This window comes from Nymphaea colorata, chromosome 4 (assembly GCF_008831285.2).
Source record: "Nymphaea colorata isolate Beijing-Zhang1983 chromosome 4, ASM883128v2, whole genome shotgun sequence".
Classification (NCBI taxonomy): Eukaryota; Viridiplantae; Streptophyta; class Magnoliopsida; order Nymphaeales; family Nymphaeaceae; genus Nymphaea; species Nymphaea colorata.
Genome location: NC_045141.1, coordinates 26,615,973 through 26,631,577, shown reverse-complemented (window position 1 = coordinate 26,631,577; position 15,605 = coordinate 26,615,973). Strand labels below are relative to the sequence as shown.

Sequence of the window (15,605 nt, the reverse complement as noted above, 5' to 3'; positions counted from 1 at the left end):
CATGAGGACGTCGGTAGCAAGATAGAAACAGAAAAGAAAAGGTGAAGAGCCCCGGTTAGGTTTAAAGTGACGCCGGCCGGCTGAATTGCAGCGTAGGATGTTGAAGATCGACGTGTTCAGGTATCGGCTGGGACCTGGCCTCAAGAGCTGTAGCTAGGTTTAAATGAACTTAGTTGGAGATTAGCTTAGCTTGGTTCACTCGAATATATGGAATACTAAAAAAAGACCAGGGAAAAATAAAGAGCTTGACTTGAGTCAGGAGATCTTCTAGAGGAAAGAAGTTTAGATTAAAATAATTCCTAAAACGAAAGCTCATCTGTTTGTTAAGGAGATGGTTGATGACTTTTGATTAGAAACCACTTGGATTTCAAAGGAAAACTATGGCTACGTCCCATCAATTCATGAAATTTAAAATCAAGCGCGCACTAATAAGTAATAAGAAATGTTGTACGTGAAACGTCGCCAAGTAAAAGCCAAAAGGTGAGTGGGGTCGCAGTCACTGGTAAGAAAGAGGGGGAAGCATCGTCTACTGGCGGCCTCTTGGCAAGAAGACTCGTGGAAGCAAGCAATCTCTTGCTTTTCCCCTCGGGGATCCCCTGGCACGATGGTTCCCTGCCACTCTCCTCGAACCCCCTGCGAAGCCTCCTCCTTCGTCTTCATCCTCTTCTCCTCTCCCCCTCTTATACCGCCACCATGTCACTCCCTCCAGCCCACTCCCCGCCGCTCCTTCCTCCTGCTCTTCCACCGCCTCTCCCTCCCCCCCCGCCACCTCTCACTCTTCCTCCTCCCCTCTCGTTCTCCCACACTCAGGGAGTAAGAAGCACTGCGGAGCTGATTCTGAATCCTCGACCGCCGAAGCGTCTTGGATGGAAAGCGCGAGTTCGGACCACGTGGTGCTCCAGAAGATCACCGATCACTTGCTCGGCGAGTCATCGTCGCCCGCTCTCGAGGCCATCTTCGACGACCTCTTCGCTCCTGCCGGTAATCCTGACGCGAAGCTAGTAAGTACTGCAAATGGAAGCCCCGGCGTGCTTGTCTGGCCGCCCACGAAAACTTCTTCTCCCGAAACTCCTGAGCGGAATCCTGCTCCCTTTTTTGATCGCGAGCTGAGCCTCCCGGCGGATTTCCGCGCTTTTCGGGGAAAATCGCGAGTTTTCCGCCATACGGGGTCCGGCTCCTTCGTCTACGAGGAGAAATTGGAGAGCTCTGCCGATTCCATGGGAGAACCCGGCGGCTTCCCGGGGCAGAATTTCCGGTCGATAATGATCGAGCCGAAAACCGAGACGGTTGACGACTTTTTCCAGGATCCTCACCACCTTTCGTACTCAACGTCCGTATCGTCGTATCGCGAACAGGAGATCGGAATCCCTAACTTCGGGAACCGCGGATTCCCCGTGGCTCTTCAATCACCGGACGAGAAACTGCCGATTGTCCACCAGAACGTCGCTATGGCCTCGCCGGGAGCCACCGGCGGAGGAGGAAAACGGCGCCGCACTGCGGCGTTGAATCTAACCATCACTCCGCCAACTCCGTCGCCATTGAGTGTCGTCGGAAAGGAGGACGCCGATGTGCGCCACTATCGGGGCGTGAGGCGCCGGCCCTGGGGCAAGTTCGCGGCGGAGATCAGGGACCCGGCCAAGAACGGCGCACGGGTTTGGCTGGGAACATACGACACCGCAATCGAGGCCGCCCGAGCGTACGACCGTGCAGCGTTTGAGATGAGGGGGAGCAAAGCCATCCTCAACTTCCCCCTCGAGGCCGGCAGCCACTGGCAGCAAAGTGAGGGCCGCGTCTCCCGAAAAAGAAAGAACGAAGGGCAACCCGAGGTAGAGGAGCCGTTGCCGGCTGCCGAAAAAACGGAAGAAGCGGAGGGGGAGGAGGAGGAGGAGGAGGAAGAAGAGGTAACGGAAGAGCACCGCCAGACGGAGACCGGAGCTGCCCCACCTTTGACACCAACAATCTGGTCAAGTGTCTCCGATCTGAAGGGCATCTTCAGCGTCCCCCCGCTCTCTCCTGTGTCACCCGGCCACCCCTTTAGCTTTCCTCAGCTTCTCGTCAATTAGGTGTATCGTACTTCCGGCAGGCGGATCGACGGAATCCTCGGGGAATCCCGTCCGGCGAAGGTCTTCCCCCGAGAGATTTGGGAATTCCCATAATGACCAGATTATCCCGGCCGGTTCTCACTGGAGATAGTAAGGTGTTGTACGTAACTAGGTGTAGGGCTGAAGTCGTCCTTTTAGTGTTTATTAGGGTTTGTTCGGTCAATTCGACCTAGATAAACAGGATAAGCTTGGCCAGAGGCCTGCTGGTGTGAATACGCTACCGCTCTCCCGTTCTTTATATTCTTTGATTATTTATTTGTTATTGCTTGTTTGTTCTACTCAAGCAGACGGTAAAATGATTATCAAGCCCATAAGTTCCATGTTAGTCAATTCATAAGAAAATTTGGTTTGTTTACGTTTGAAGAAATGATATGATGCAATTGATCTTATGAATGCAGAACGTCCCCATGAGTTTTATGATTAATTTTAGAGATCGTCATCCCAATGAGTTTTATGATTAATCTTAGAGGGCGTCATCTCAATGTTACTATCAGAAGGAGACGTTAAGGAGAGCCTTTGCTCCGAACACTGGTTGATAACAATCTTTATTAATAACAGTTAGATCATAAAAATTGAGTGAACAAAATCAATTGACTATCGTGCTAAAATTCTGGTTCAATCTGTGAAATTGCACTTCCAATTTGAAGATCATTAATGGTGGAATTTGGTCCTCTTTACTAGATCTGGCAAATTGGATTCAAATTTGGATTCGCAATAGAATAATCCGGTCCATTGACATCGCCCCCTAATCAATCAGGTGGGCTTTTGAATCTTCTGGAGTGAGGACCCTTTGATGACTGATATGAGTCTCAGCCGGTTTCTTTGACTCACCTTGGTCTTACATAGACTCAAAACCAAGCTGGCTGAGCTCATCATGGGTCACCACCAGCCACCGGCGGTGATAAAAAACAGAACTAGAACACCATTATCAAGATTTACCACCTCTCGTTTATATCGTCGCGCGCGGTGGCTGGAAATCACAGCCTCACAGAACGATCGAGTCAAGCCGGAGACCGTTTTTTCCGGCGAGTCTGGAACCTGATTATATGGTTCATATTTTTATGGCTTATCAACTTAACTCGATTATTCACTGGCGCCGTCAAGGTTAGCCAGCTGCTGAATGATGAGGTCGGTTCATTGTTTTTCTTTTTTCTTTTTTCACGACTTTTCGATGCATTTTCCTTTAATTCCGTGGAAAGTTGATTTGGTAAATTGCTTGCTCACCGACTACGTGTACGTGGTAGGAAGATGATAGCACAAAAAAAGAGAAAGAAAAGTCTGGTATGACGCTCAAGGTAAAAAGAAAAAATATTTTTCAACAAATCCTTCGTCCGATAAGAATACCCTTATCAGTCTTTTGACTGTTCAACTATAATAGTTTTTTTTCTTTTTTATGTACAGTTGGTAATGGTAATTACTTTGATTTAGCTTGTGATATATATATATATATATAGAAAGAGAGAGAGAGAGAGGCCAGTTGACTCATGCTAAGTTCATGCCCAATAATTAAAATAAAAGTTAAAAGCTGGGCTGCAATTTATAAAATGCTCATTTCTCGTGCAACTTTCTTGTGCTATTTTTCCATGAATTCAATTCACTTGTACATGTAGAATTCCTTCCATCAAACACGTCATGCCTTTGGTTTAAATTTATATGAACGTACACGTACCTGAACACCATCCCTAGCTTAAACCAACACATAAGTGAGCCACCCAGTTTCTGTTCTGCTCATTCATTGGTTATCAAGGGATAATGTGGTCACAGCCTACTTGCTCTCACCGTTGATATGCAGTCACTTTCTTAAGCAACCACTGTCATTGATTTCGACTCTGCCTCTTGCTTTCCACCACTAATTTCTTCCTTCTTTGTGGTTATAAGATTTGATTTTGAAAATAATTTTTATGAGAACCATCTTAGAACATTTATTTGATTTTACCTCATGCAATTATGAAGGTGAGTAGGACATTTTGATTATAGCTCGCAGCCATAACGTAGCCCAGGGTCGGGGCTTCGAAGCATGATTGAGCTCAGGGCTTTTAGTTTTTAATCCCTTGGGATATGAAGTGTCTTACATTAGACCGTATTTACTAGCAATCTAAATGCAGCCAGTGAAGACTGAAGGGATCATTAAGAAACAGTAACATTCTTGTTACTCTCTCATGCATTTAACTCGAAAATTTGTTAGATTCAATGACTGTTTGTAAAAAGTGTTTTATGAATCTGCCCACTTTGAGGTAGATGCATTACTGTTACTTTTCCCAAACAGCCTGACATTTTTGCTGCGATGCTGAATAATGATTTCTGTCCAGCCGTTTTCCTGATCTTAGACTTTGAAAAATTTTTATCTCATGTTTATGCCTCAGATCTCAGATCTAGAAAATACAGATATTTCCTAAGGGCAGGTGCAGAGCCAAAATTTTTGACAAAAAAGCATTCATTCAAAAATATAATGATCGAAGGGCACTGGACAAATCGTTCAGGGGAAAAAGAGTATAAGCAAAAGTATATTGTTGGGAACCACCAATATGAAAATTAATAAACGTTGTGGCACTGTGTATGCAACTGCCCACACAGACCCCGCGTGCGGCTTAGCTCCTGCCTGAAGTAGGTTAATTTGGTGACACGATCAGCGAAAATCTTAAGCCGCCCATGCATCTTTGGATCGAGATTGGGGATGTATTACCTCAAATAAGAAAATCAATCGACAGATTTTTCTTACAAATTGTGGCTCCTATTTCCATAGAAGGTCCCATCGTTGAAAAAGATGCGGGCGTCGTCGATGAAAAAGAAAGCTGCTGGAGTTTTGTGCTAAACCAAATATTGAAGCGACCTTTTGAGCATTCTCGCTGCAACTTACGCGAAACGGAATTCAAAAGTGGGGACTGTGAAATTGGATCTGCAGAGGGGACTGCGACTCTAGACATGCATGTTGGATGTGTTCTTACAGGAGTAATTTTGATCTGCTGACAGATAATTCGAGTGCTCTAGCCATAAAAACTATTCAAAGAATTTCGCCGATATCGCTAGAACTTTACTGGGCCCATTGCCAAATTCAATGGCTCCCACAGGGACAGGGACATGCTTCTATCAATGCGATTGGTGGAGAGGGAGATAGAAGAAGAGCCCGAGCCGGAAGAAGCTGGCTTTTTATTGGCTCGTCTGATCTCCCAGCTCCAGTTAGACGCATGAGAATAACAGATGTGACATGGGAATTGATAGTACTCTGATCCTTTGAATGTTTCATCTAAATCCAGCTACAATGGAACTTCCATTGTAGCAGAGTTCAGTTGTCGTTGGACATGGCCAAAAGGAAAGATAAAAGAGAGCAATAGAATCTAGCATTTAAGCGTCTCTGAAAACCCGCATGGTTCTTAAAATGGAGGATTTCAACTGGAGGGATGAGAGAGTTCGAGTGGCAGATCTCTTCACCCTACAGAAACAAGTAGCATTTAGAAGAGATGTTGGAGTTCGAGTGCTAGAACTCCTTGGGGCGTTTTTTGAGCTAGATTACATTGAATTACCATGTGACAGCTTTAAAATTCTATCAGTTTCATTTGTTTCAAATGTAAAGTATGAATCACTTACATTTTGATGGGTGTTCCGCTTTTAACTTAGGTTTCAAAGCAGTCTTAAACTCCAAAACGAAGAGAAAGAGAACCAGTTTCGGCTTTTCATGGAATCACCAGTTACGCATCTAAAACAGGTAAGTTGGTAATTAAGGTCTGGCCTAACTTCAAGATCCACCTATCGACAAATGGGAAATTTTTTTATTAAACATGCAAGATTTTTAATTGCGCGGCAGTCGGCTGCTCAGAGAAAGGGCAAATGGTGTTAATCTGCTAATCTTATCGTTTTGTTTTCATAAGCACGTTTAGATGCATTAATCGCTAAATCTATCCGCCTTCAAGTGTCAGCGAAAAACTTCACATATTTATCATGTGCTAAGGTAAGGAAGACGAGACAAAATCTTATCATCTTCTTTTTCAAACGCGTCTTGATATATATATATATATATATATATATATATATATATATATATATATATATATATATATATTCCCTTGCTTTTATAAACTCGTTTCAGGATTTTTTCCTCGACTACCATTTTGAATGGAGTCTGAAGTTGTTTTTATCTCATATTGATCACGAGTCACGATCTTTGCGCAAGCTGCCACCAAGTGTCAGCCGCACGCGGAAGAACAGGTTCCGCAAGAATAATGCAAATATTAATTTGGCATTTGGTGATATATTAACTTTGCTTTCCATGCATTTTTTGTGGTGTAGAGAATTTATTAACTTTGCGTTGGTTTCCATGCACGTGATTTTCCGCTTTAAAGTCATGCCTTCCTAGCTTGATAATAGGAACGTTTTGTCTTCACAATCCATAACACCTTCGTTCTATAGAACTGTTGACGCATTTCTTTGCTAACCAGAGCCACTTCTAAGATTTTCAAGTTCAAAGAAGGTTAAAAAATTCAATATCTTAATCAGAATCCCCAGTTCGAATCGAACCGAAACGGTGGACATAACAGTGCCACATATCAACTTTTAGTAAACTTTTAGACATTGTTTACCAATATTTCACAACCCGATTCAAGCGAATTGGACAATTTTTACGACGCTGGATTTATTTTTCCAGAAAAAGACCCACACGGTGGATAGCAAACATGAGAAAAGTTGTCCGCCAATAATTTTTTTTCAATCGTGCCAACACGCACTAATTGACAACAAAAAAAAAATTTGAAGATGCATGCATTATTTGTACGTTAAACGGGTGGCGAACGAAGTATTGAAGCCGCTGATATTTTAGCTAATCGGCGGGATAAAAGTTCCAAGTTATTTTTTTGTCACATTTCCTCAGACCTCAGTCACAATAATGCCTGAACCCTGCATGGGGGATTGGATAAGGTGGGAAATTTATTTATTATGTTTTTATTGACATTTTTCATATTCTTAGTGTCAATCTGAAAATTTTGCTGTTCCAGAGACCAACAGCTCTTTCAAGGGTAAGTGTCCTTAAAGAGACAAAAGGCAAAAGGTCAGTCACTTAAAATCTAGTTCAATCGACAAGAAATTAAAAAATATTCTTAGAATGAAAATTTTATTAGACTGCATATTGTTATTATTGTTGCAAGGAGGTAGATGGTTTAAAATATATTAGATTTATCGAAATATGTAAAAAGAATAAATCGGATTTAGATTCGTTACACTTAAGAAATCCAAATATTCGAATGTGAATGAGAAAACCGACCCAATTACGTGCAAAGGTAGAATTTTATTTTAGCCAACTCTGAATTTAATTAGAGTCTAAATCCGAGAATAAATATAAATTTCGGCAGAATCCTTCTAAGGCGAATTCTGATGAAAGCTGAAACAATTCAAACGGTTTACATATGCTGATAGCCTGCCCTTGTCGATACCTGGTTTCTATTCTCTGCTAATCTTGGGGCTGATAAGACTTCCAGCAAAGCTGGCAGAAGAGGGACAACCATGTGGGTCACGAGACAAGCTCCCTTCATTATACAATTACCCGAATTTGTCGACATGCTTGTGTGGATATTTTGGCTCTTCTAGTCTTCTTCTGGTAATAAGTTAAATCTCTCTCAATTCTCAGTGTGTAGCTATTGAGGGCCTCCCTGGTCTTTCAGAGTGTAGTTACCGGTGTTGGTCTTCCACCATTGGTACCTTTGTGGTCCTGTTCTTGTGAAACTTGATGAATTTGCTTTTGCTGTCAAGGAGACCAGGCGCCGGTCATAGAAATTTCCACGTTTGTTTGACATGTTTTTCTTCTTTACCAGCCATGAAAGTCATTTTCATTAGACCCCACTTCTAGATACTGGGCTGTTATTGAAGATAGGGTGTTCGTTCGTGTTGCTTTTCTTTGTTGTTCTTCTTTCTCCACATTTTGCAGTATCTGCCATGTGGATTGTGGCGTAAGAGTGAGGGAACTTAAGTCCTTTTTTTTTCGGTTCATAGTGGGCGCTGAGTCGATCCTGCTTTCTTAGTGTATTCCTTGTCGTCCTGGTTTTGCTTCTATTTTGAAAGTAATGTGGCCATTTTTGTTGCTTATAGTACTACTGAGAGGGTTTTTTATGGAATCAGGAAGGATATTGCTGCGAATTTGGGGAGATATAGAAGTATAGGCGAATTTAATGCGTAATTTCTTTAGGTATCGGTCGACATTGTTTATATATCACCTTAATGGAGTCGAAATTGTTTAGTTCTCGAGTTGGGCATGTGTTGGAGGTAGCAGATGTTCGTAGCATTCATACAAAGCTTCGTTCAAATATAATTATCCGGAAGAGGATTCCATGGTCCTCTCTTTCTTGTCAAGGTAGGGTTTCCTCTCTCAGGTGCACTCTGAAATGGCGTTTAATTGCTGGCAGTAAAAGGGGATTCTTGGTGATATTTTCTGGTGCATTTACTTTCAAGTTCTTGATTTTTTATACTTGTACTAATACAAATTTATTTGGGAGAAGTTCTGGAGCAGAATCTGGAAATGGATCGTAATCTTTTTAGTTTTATCTTAATCTTTCCACTAAACCCATAATTTACAGGAACGCTCCGTTATCTCTCATACATGCTGTTAGTGTCTTCCCTGGAAGCAACTATCTCCTGTGTATATGTCGTTCAATTTGGTTAATTTGGTCTCCTTTGAGAAGAAGCTGATAGAGATGAAACCGTACCTTGACGACCTAGCACATTAACACATAACAGCCTTCAAAAAAGATGACATTGATGATTTGTGGCATATTCTGCTTTTCCTGGTCTGGTTTCTATCCCATCCCAAGTTTCGTGAATAGTGAAAGTTATGACAACAAGATGTATTATCACATTAGGTGTTCATAACTACTTCGGTATATGCTAAATTACGAAATAGATGGCTGTCTCCAGCTTTTTCATCTGATGGTTCTGTTTTCTCTTCCTACTCTGTTGTTTCCTGCAGGTAGAGCTTTCAAGCCTTCCTATCCAACGACTGAAACATTTAAGCTGGAAACCGATGTTGTTGGCAGAAGTATCTTCATGCCAAACAAAGAATCTAGGATTCTTGGAAGCAATGGTGTTCCATCAACCGCAAAAGCCAATGTGAATTTCTTAAAGTTGGATGCCTTTGAAGATGAATACGGGGGAATCATCATCAAGTCAGAATGCTTGCCTGCAGATGTGAATACATTTGTTTCACTCCTTCGGACTTCCCTTAATCGTTGGAGGTTGAAGGTAGCTTCCTTTATCACTGTTCTTCCCTAGTCAATCATAGCAAAGGCACTGGAAAGAACTAGATGCTATAAACTTTTTTCCTTTATATCCCCTGTGTGAGCTAGTATTGGAATTTTACAAATTAAGAGGAGAAGCCCCTCTGTACTGCCTGCTTCCCCTAAAAAGCACGCATGCACACCTACATTTATCTTCCCTTGCCTAGCAGTCTGAAAAGGTCATTTCCCCTTGATTTCCAGCTCCATCTTTCGCTTATCCTTTCCTCTTTTGCAGGGAAAGAAAGGAGTATGGCTTAAGCTTCCTATTGAAAAATCTGAACTTGTCCCTGCTGCGATCAAGGCAAGTATCATTGCTAAAGAAACATCAGTTCATGTCATATATAATTTGGACCCCTAGATAAGTCACTGGCATTTTCTTTATTTTGTTATGGCTGCCTGGCTGGTGCTGCATGACATGATTTTTTAATGATTTGCCATAAAAAGGTCTGAAGATCAAGTAAACAGTTTTGTGGCTCATTGTAACTTAAATGTGGAAACTAGGCTGCTTCTTTTTTCCTCTATTCATAATTTGACTCATCAGGAGCTTTGTTTTTCAAGAGAAGTTGTTAGATTTTTTTTTTTAAGGTTTACAATGATAGCTGTCATTGTGGCCCACAAGTTGTCTTCTACAAAATCACAAAGCACAATGAAGGCTTTGTACGAGTAAATGCTCTCTGCACTCTGCAGTATTACAGTTTCTGGAATTTATTACAAAAAGCCACCGTGAGTTTATGAATATTGTGAATTTTTTTCTGGTAACTAGTTTATCATTCACAAAGTTGGAATAGGACAAGAGCAATTTTGAAAAGGTTCAATGGGCCAGTAACAATTTGATTTTATATCTGCCATGCCTGGCACCTGTGAGTGTTCACATAAATTATGAGCTGAATAGCAGTTACTCAATAGAACTATATTACGCATTTTGGTTTATGATAGTTATCACAAGTCCAACCCAATCCTGTAACTTCAATAAAAGGAAAATTCATGTTAGAATTTCTTTCCAGGATATGCTCTTCTCTTCAACATTAACTTTTAATTTTTAGTTATTTTTATCAAGAACCTGCTGAATACCCTGCTGGAACTTTGGCCCTGTATCCAGAGTTGGACAAAGACAATGGCAAGGAAATGATGTGTTGCTCCATTGGAACTTTTTATCCTTTTCAGTGGTAAAACTAATCTTAGATGACAAATATCTGAAAGTTCAATGTCTCTCCAGCGATACTTTGTTTCTCCTGCTTGCTGCATATGAGCTTCTTTTCCTCTTGAATGTGAATGGAATTTATGGCCGTAGCAAATAAGGGCGACTTTCGCATTGCAAACTGCCCTGTGGAATTAGATGGTCATTAAGATAACCAGGGACAGGCTCATTATCCTATGTCACTTTGGCAGTTAAGTGTGAGATTTACAAAGTTTTCAAGTGATCAGGCTGCCCAAGGATTAGATTAATTATTGGATGAGATCTTATACACACTGCCTTTAGTAACTGGACTTACAACCTTTTCTCAGAATTCTAGTATTTGTGTGCCTTGTAGGAAGGATTTATCTATCACCATGCAGAGCCAGGCTATGTGATGCTGACCTATTGGATACCACCAGGACCATGTCTGCTTCCATCTAATGCTACACATCAGGTTGGAGTTGGTGGTTTTGTAGTCAATGATAACAAAGAGGTAAAATAAATGCTTAACTTAAGAGCATAATTCAAGTTTTATAACATCCATATAACATTTAGGGCATATGTGCTTATACAGCTACTTGTGGTGCAAGAAAAGCACACTGCTTCAGCATTTGAAGGATTTTGGAAACTACCAACTGGATTTATTCTTGAGGTATGAATCTGCAGATGGATCTCATTTTTCTCAACAAATGCATGTTTTTTAACACTCCACGCCCATCAAGGGCCATGTAATAAATTTGTAGGTTCCACAATGATGTACTGGAAAATGGTGTCATTGGCACCAGAAAAATTATCCTAAAATGGTAATGCCACCAGGGATGGCTCAACCTTGGGATAGAGTGGGTTTTGTGTAGGCTTGGATTCTATACTATTTTTTCTATGTCTACATACAGGATGCATGAACAATTCCTGTCCGTGATTAGGCTTAAGCTGGTACCTGCTTATTTGGCTTCTATGGTCCTAGCTTGGACAGAATAAACTCAAGCTAATGTAGTCTCCTGCAGCTTCTACACTATCCTCTGACCTTCTAAAAGGAAAAAAGTTGTACCACAAGCAAAATGGTTATAGGAGTTCAACTTGTTGATTTTGAACCTTGGGGATATTAATATTGTTCTCCTCTATTGGAATTGCCAGGATGAAGAGATATTCTCAGGGGCCATCAGAGAAGTTAGAGAAGAAACTGGTGTAAGTATAACCTGAAACCCCTTTGCTTTCTTTCACTGGTAACTTTCCCTCCCTTGTTTACACTTGTCAATAGGTTACTGGAAGTTCATTCACCATTTGTTCCGCTGTCATTCGAAATCTTCTACATCAGAAAACCCTCGCATTTTGATGATAAAATTCTATTGTGCAGATTGACACGGAATTTCTGGAGGTGCTTGCTTTCAAGTGAGTACTTTTTACTATTCACCTCTTCCTTGTTTGAAAGCATCTGCACCATGCCGTTGTGCTTGTAAACATAGTTAGATAGGCAATTTGGCATTTGAATGCCAGGACTTACGGACACTTTTTGACATTTATCATGGTCAGGACTCGCAGTATAGGTGCTTGACTTTGTTACTTTGAAATACCCGATTAACCTTGACTGTCCAACCAATGCCAAGTAATCGTACTGGATAGCTTTCTTTATCAGTTTTGGTTCAAGGCAGATAGTGACAAGACCTCTTGTTATTCATGCCTTGACAGTGTATATTTGGATGATGAGAAATTATTATTATTCTTTCCCAACAAAAAGAGGTCAGATCATAATTAACAGTAGCCCAATGCACTAGTCCAGAATGAACAGCTTTCGATGAAATCCAAGGGAAAACCCTTGCTATTTCCCATGTACAGTAATCATTTCAGTAGCATTGAACAGCAAGACTTGAAACTATCCTGTACTTCGTTTGCCCCTCTGCTGGTCTTTTCTTTTAGTATTTTAATATCAACATTGTTCGATCAAATTTTTTTTATGTTTTGGGCTTCCAAGTTTCTTTAATTTTTGATTCTTGAAAAAATCTCAGACATGCTCATGGGGTGGCATTTGGGAAGGCAGATTTGTTTTTTATTTGCTTACTGAGACCGCTATCAAGTGAAATTGTAGTAGATGAGTTGGAGATTGGAGACGCCAAGGTAATTTTTTAAAAATAAAAGCTAAACTATAACTTTGTACAACAATTTCTGATTACCTCTCTCTCTCTCTCTCTCTCTCTTTCCAGTGGATGCCTCTCAATGAATTCATGGAGCAGACAATTCTTCAAAAGGATGACATGCTTACCAACATCATGAAAATATGCATTGCGCGGCTTGGTCAGCAGTATCGCGGATTATCAACAGCTCAACTTGTCTCTATGTATGATGGCAAGCCTTCTTCTTTGTATTTCAATTTGGCAAATGAAAATGAAGGCCCGTGCATGTGAAGGACTCAAGGGGGCACATATTTTTTTCACCTGACCCTCCCTGAGGTTACGTAATTTGAAATAAATGTGTCTGTGACACGGTGTACATGCTTTAAAAAATCGTAATGAAACAACACGATTCAGCTTTCTACACTGGTGTTGATTCTTTTGTATGAACTTTCTCTTGTGTTGCACATACTCCTAAGGCGAATACTGCAAAAGCAATCCATTTAGTTTGCGCCGATAAGAAAAATTGAGACAACCGAAATTTTTTATTCCTCAAAAATTTACTTTTTGCTTCGTTTTAATTGGTAGCTTTTGTTCTGACACCAGATCAAAAAATACTGTTTTCTTATATGGTTTTACTTGATTGACAAAGAACTTTCTCCGTTCGTAGACGCACAATGTTAAACACAGCGGCGAAAGAAATTCAAGAGAGACGGAATGGTTGCTGAACCTTAGGTGCAGGATTGCAGAAATCACATTAATTTGATCATCAAGGTCTCTTCTGTGCCAACTTTGGACTTCATTTCTGTTTGATAGTTTATTGCGTTCTCATCCTGAGCCTTTCTCGATATTTTCCTATAGCATCTCTCCTTTTTTCGTCGTTTTTAAGCTTGAGGTTTTTCTTTTGTTCTTTCACTTTAAAAAAAAAAACTTTCTTTTTATATTTGCAAGAAAAATCCTAGAAATCTATTATCTCGTAACATTTTTAGCGTGTTTTTGGAACTCAAAACCTGGTTATGAGTAACCCAGTTTTGCCGTCATCCAAACATCTCCGAAAGGGTTGATACATAGAACATTTTTTAGGGTGTTCCATGAACGAATTTGTCACAATTTTTGCCATATTCATAAAACAGTTGCACATTTTTTTGTTTGTCAAACGGACCGTAAAATCTTTTGTAATATTTGAGACTGACTTCAAACTGAAGTGGCTCATCGTCCATGCCCGATCCAGTTCAGTCTGATTCGTTTGCATCTTTAGTTGCACTTGCCAAATGAAAATAACACAACATTGCCTTCCAATTGCATCTCAGTGGAAGATGCGGCTGAAATCATAACTTGGGTTGCTGATATGGTTCATGAGGATTTTGTTAATTTGATGATGGTTTTTTTTGGGGGCTTAAGTATGAACCCTAGTTCTTGTTCTAAAAGACTTGAAATTTTTATTAGAACTATTTTTTGTAAATAAAAATTGGTCTATTTTCTTTTATTTTGCTACACCTTTTTTGAAAATTATAATTTAGTGCAGTCATGGACGTGAGACAGTTTTTTTGTTTTCCCAACCCAAGTTTTTTTTTTTTTTCTTTGTAATTTCTCTTTGTTTGTCCTTTTTTCTTGTTATAGTCCATAAATTGGCGCTGTTTGGTTGGAGCTTTTTCACAATCTTATATCCCAACATTTTTCCATTTGAAAGATCCTTTTTTTGTCCTTAATTTCAAGAATGTTTCTCAAATTTGCAAATTTAATTTATTGACCTTGCTTTTCTACAATAACCTGTGTTTGTTATGGCTTTTTTACCTGCGAAAGTGAAACACATCAACCACTAACTTTTTCGCAGGTCGTACATAAAAAGACATAACATTTCCTGAAATCTGTCATATATAAGGACATCATATTGTTAGTTACTAGCTAAAGACATCTTTTTCTAAAGTTGCGAAACGGCATGTCTATTTTTTAGTGATATTTAACTTGAGCTATTGGGCATACAGTGAGGAGAGTAGGTATTTGTTTTGGCAGTTAGCTCCTATGGAGTATACACACATATTTTGTCTCAAGAACTTTAGTAAAGTGATACCATTTTTCATATATGTCTATAAGAGGGGAAAAGGTAACCTCCAAATAGAATTTTCACTTTTTTCACATGCATGTTCTTACCAAGTGAAGGAAACGGCCGTAATTAATTTACATGTAATCAACATGAAATGCAAGAGATTGAAAGTTAAAACAGCAACATACTGCAGATAAATATCATGTCGCCCCCTTGCCAATAAGATGCAGGGTTATTGTGGGTTTTTATTTTCTTAATTTTTAAAGCCAACTTAAAGTATTTTAAACTATTTATATTTTATAAACAAAAAAAGAAGAAGGCCACCGATATGTATTCATCATACAAAACGTTTTCAATAAATCCTTTTTTTTTTTCATAAAGACTTCAAAAAATAAATTTTAAATATAAAATTAAAGACCAAATCCACAGAAGTTGATATTGTAGGAGACCAAAGGCTGTGTCAGTGAGAAAACCAACGTGGCATTTGACACCGATATTGACCACACGGGCTTTTGGAAAAGCCCCTTCAACACTTTTGATTTATACAGCAAAAACATTTTTTTAGGAGACCATGGCGCAACTTCCACTAAGGGAGATTTTTGCTCGTGTTTGCATTTGAACCTTATGACATATAAAAGATGAATGATCTTCTCCAACAGTAAAAAAAGAAAAAGAAAAGAAGGCTACATGTTCAATTATTAATCTTATGAGACAAGACAACATTATTATTATTATTATCATCGTCGTCGTCATTAAGAGATAATTTTCAGGATATATTGTTCACCAAAAAAACAAAGGCATTGCTACAATTATGTTGTGTTATTTAATTTGACTTGAATAAAGGTATCTGCCAAAAAATGCAGCTTTTATCAGGACAAAAAAATGGGTTCTAATACCATACACTCGTTTTTATATGATTTCTCT

The 15,605-nt window shown here is 39.9% G+C and overlaps 2 protein-coding genes across 5 annotated transcripts; both read left to right on the top strand.

The window, feature by feature from the left end:
- Positions 1 to 521: 521 nt before the first annotated feature.
- LOC116253620 (ethylene-responsive transcription factor 5-like) lies at positions 522 to 2,457 on the top strand. Its single transcript, XM_031628542.2, has one exon. It carries the CDS (start codon positions 867 to 869, stop codon positions 2,061 to 2,063), a length of 1,197 nt encoding a protein of 398 aa, XP_031484402.1. The 5' UTR covers positions 522 to 866; the 3' UTR covers positions 2,064 to 2,457.
- A 5,257-nt stretch (positions 2,458 to 7,714) lies between these two features.
- Positions 7,715 to 13,061, top strand: LOC116252477 (nudix hydrolase 8). 4 transcript variants are annotated; one of them, XM_031626761.2, is made up of 9 exons: positions 7,715 to 8,436; positions 9,049 to 9,320; positions 9,591 to 9,656; positions 10,888 to 11,025; positions 11,128 to 11,184; positions 11,667 to 11,717; positions 11,887 to 11,921; positions 12,536 to 12,644; positions 12,731 to 13,061. In XM_031626761.2, the coding sequence occupies exons 1-9, from the start codon at positions 8,304 to 8,306 to the stop codon at positions 12,929 to 12,931; spliced, it is 1,062 nt and encodes a 353-aa protein (XP_031482621.1). In that variant the 5' UTR covers positions 7,715 to 8,303; the 3' UTR covers positions 12,932 to 13,061. The 4 variants fall into 4 exon arrangements, with proteins under 4 accessions (XP_031482621.1, XP_031482623.1, XP_031482620.1 ...); XM_031626760.2 differs by having other exon boundaries at positions 7,717 to 8,436; positions 11,107 to 11,184; XM_031626762.2 differs by lacking the exon at positions 7,715 to 8,436 and adding an exon at positions 8,443 to 8,869 and having other exon boundaries at positions 11,107 to 11,184.
- The last annotated feature ends 2,544 nt before the right edge of the window (positions 13,062 to 15,605 follow it).

Coding starts and splice junctions, on each gene's coding strand:
- LOC116253620 (XM_031628542.2), top strand. CDS start 867: ATGGAAAGCGCGAGTTCGGACCACGTGGTGCTCCAGAAGATCACCGAT.
- LOC116252477 (XM_031626760.2), top strand. CDS start 8,304: ATGGAGTCGAAATTGTTTAGTTCTCGAGTTGGGCATGTGTTGGAGGTA. Junction 11,026..11,106: donor TAGTCAATGATAACAAAGAG/GTAAAATAAATG, acceptor GTGCTTATACAG/CTACTTGTGGTGCAAGAAAA. Junction 11,922..12,535: donor CTGGAGGTGCTTGCTTTCAA/GTGAGTACTTTT, acceptor AAAAAATCTCAG/ACATGCTCATGGGGTGGCAT.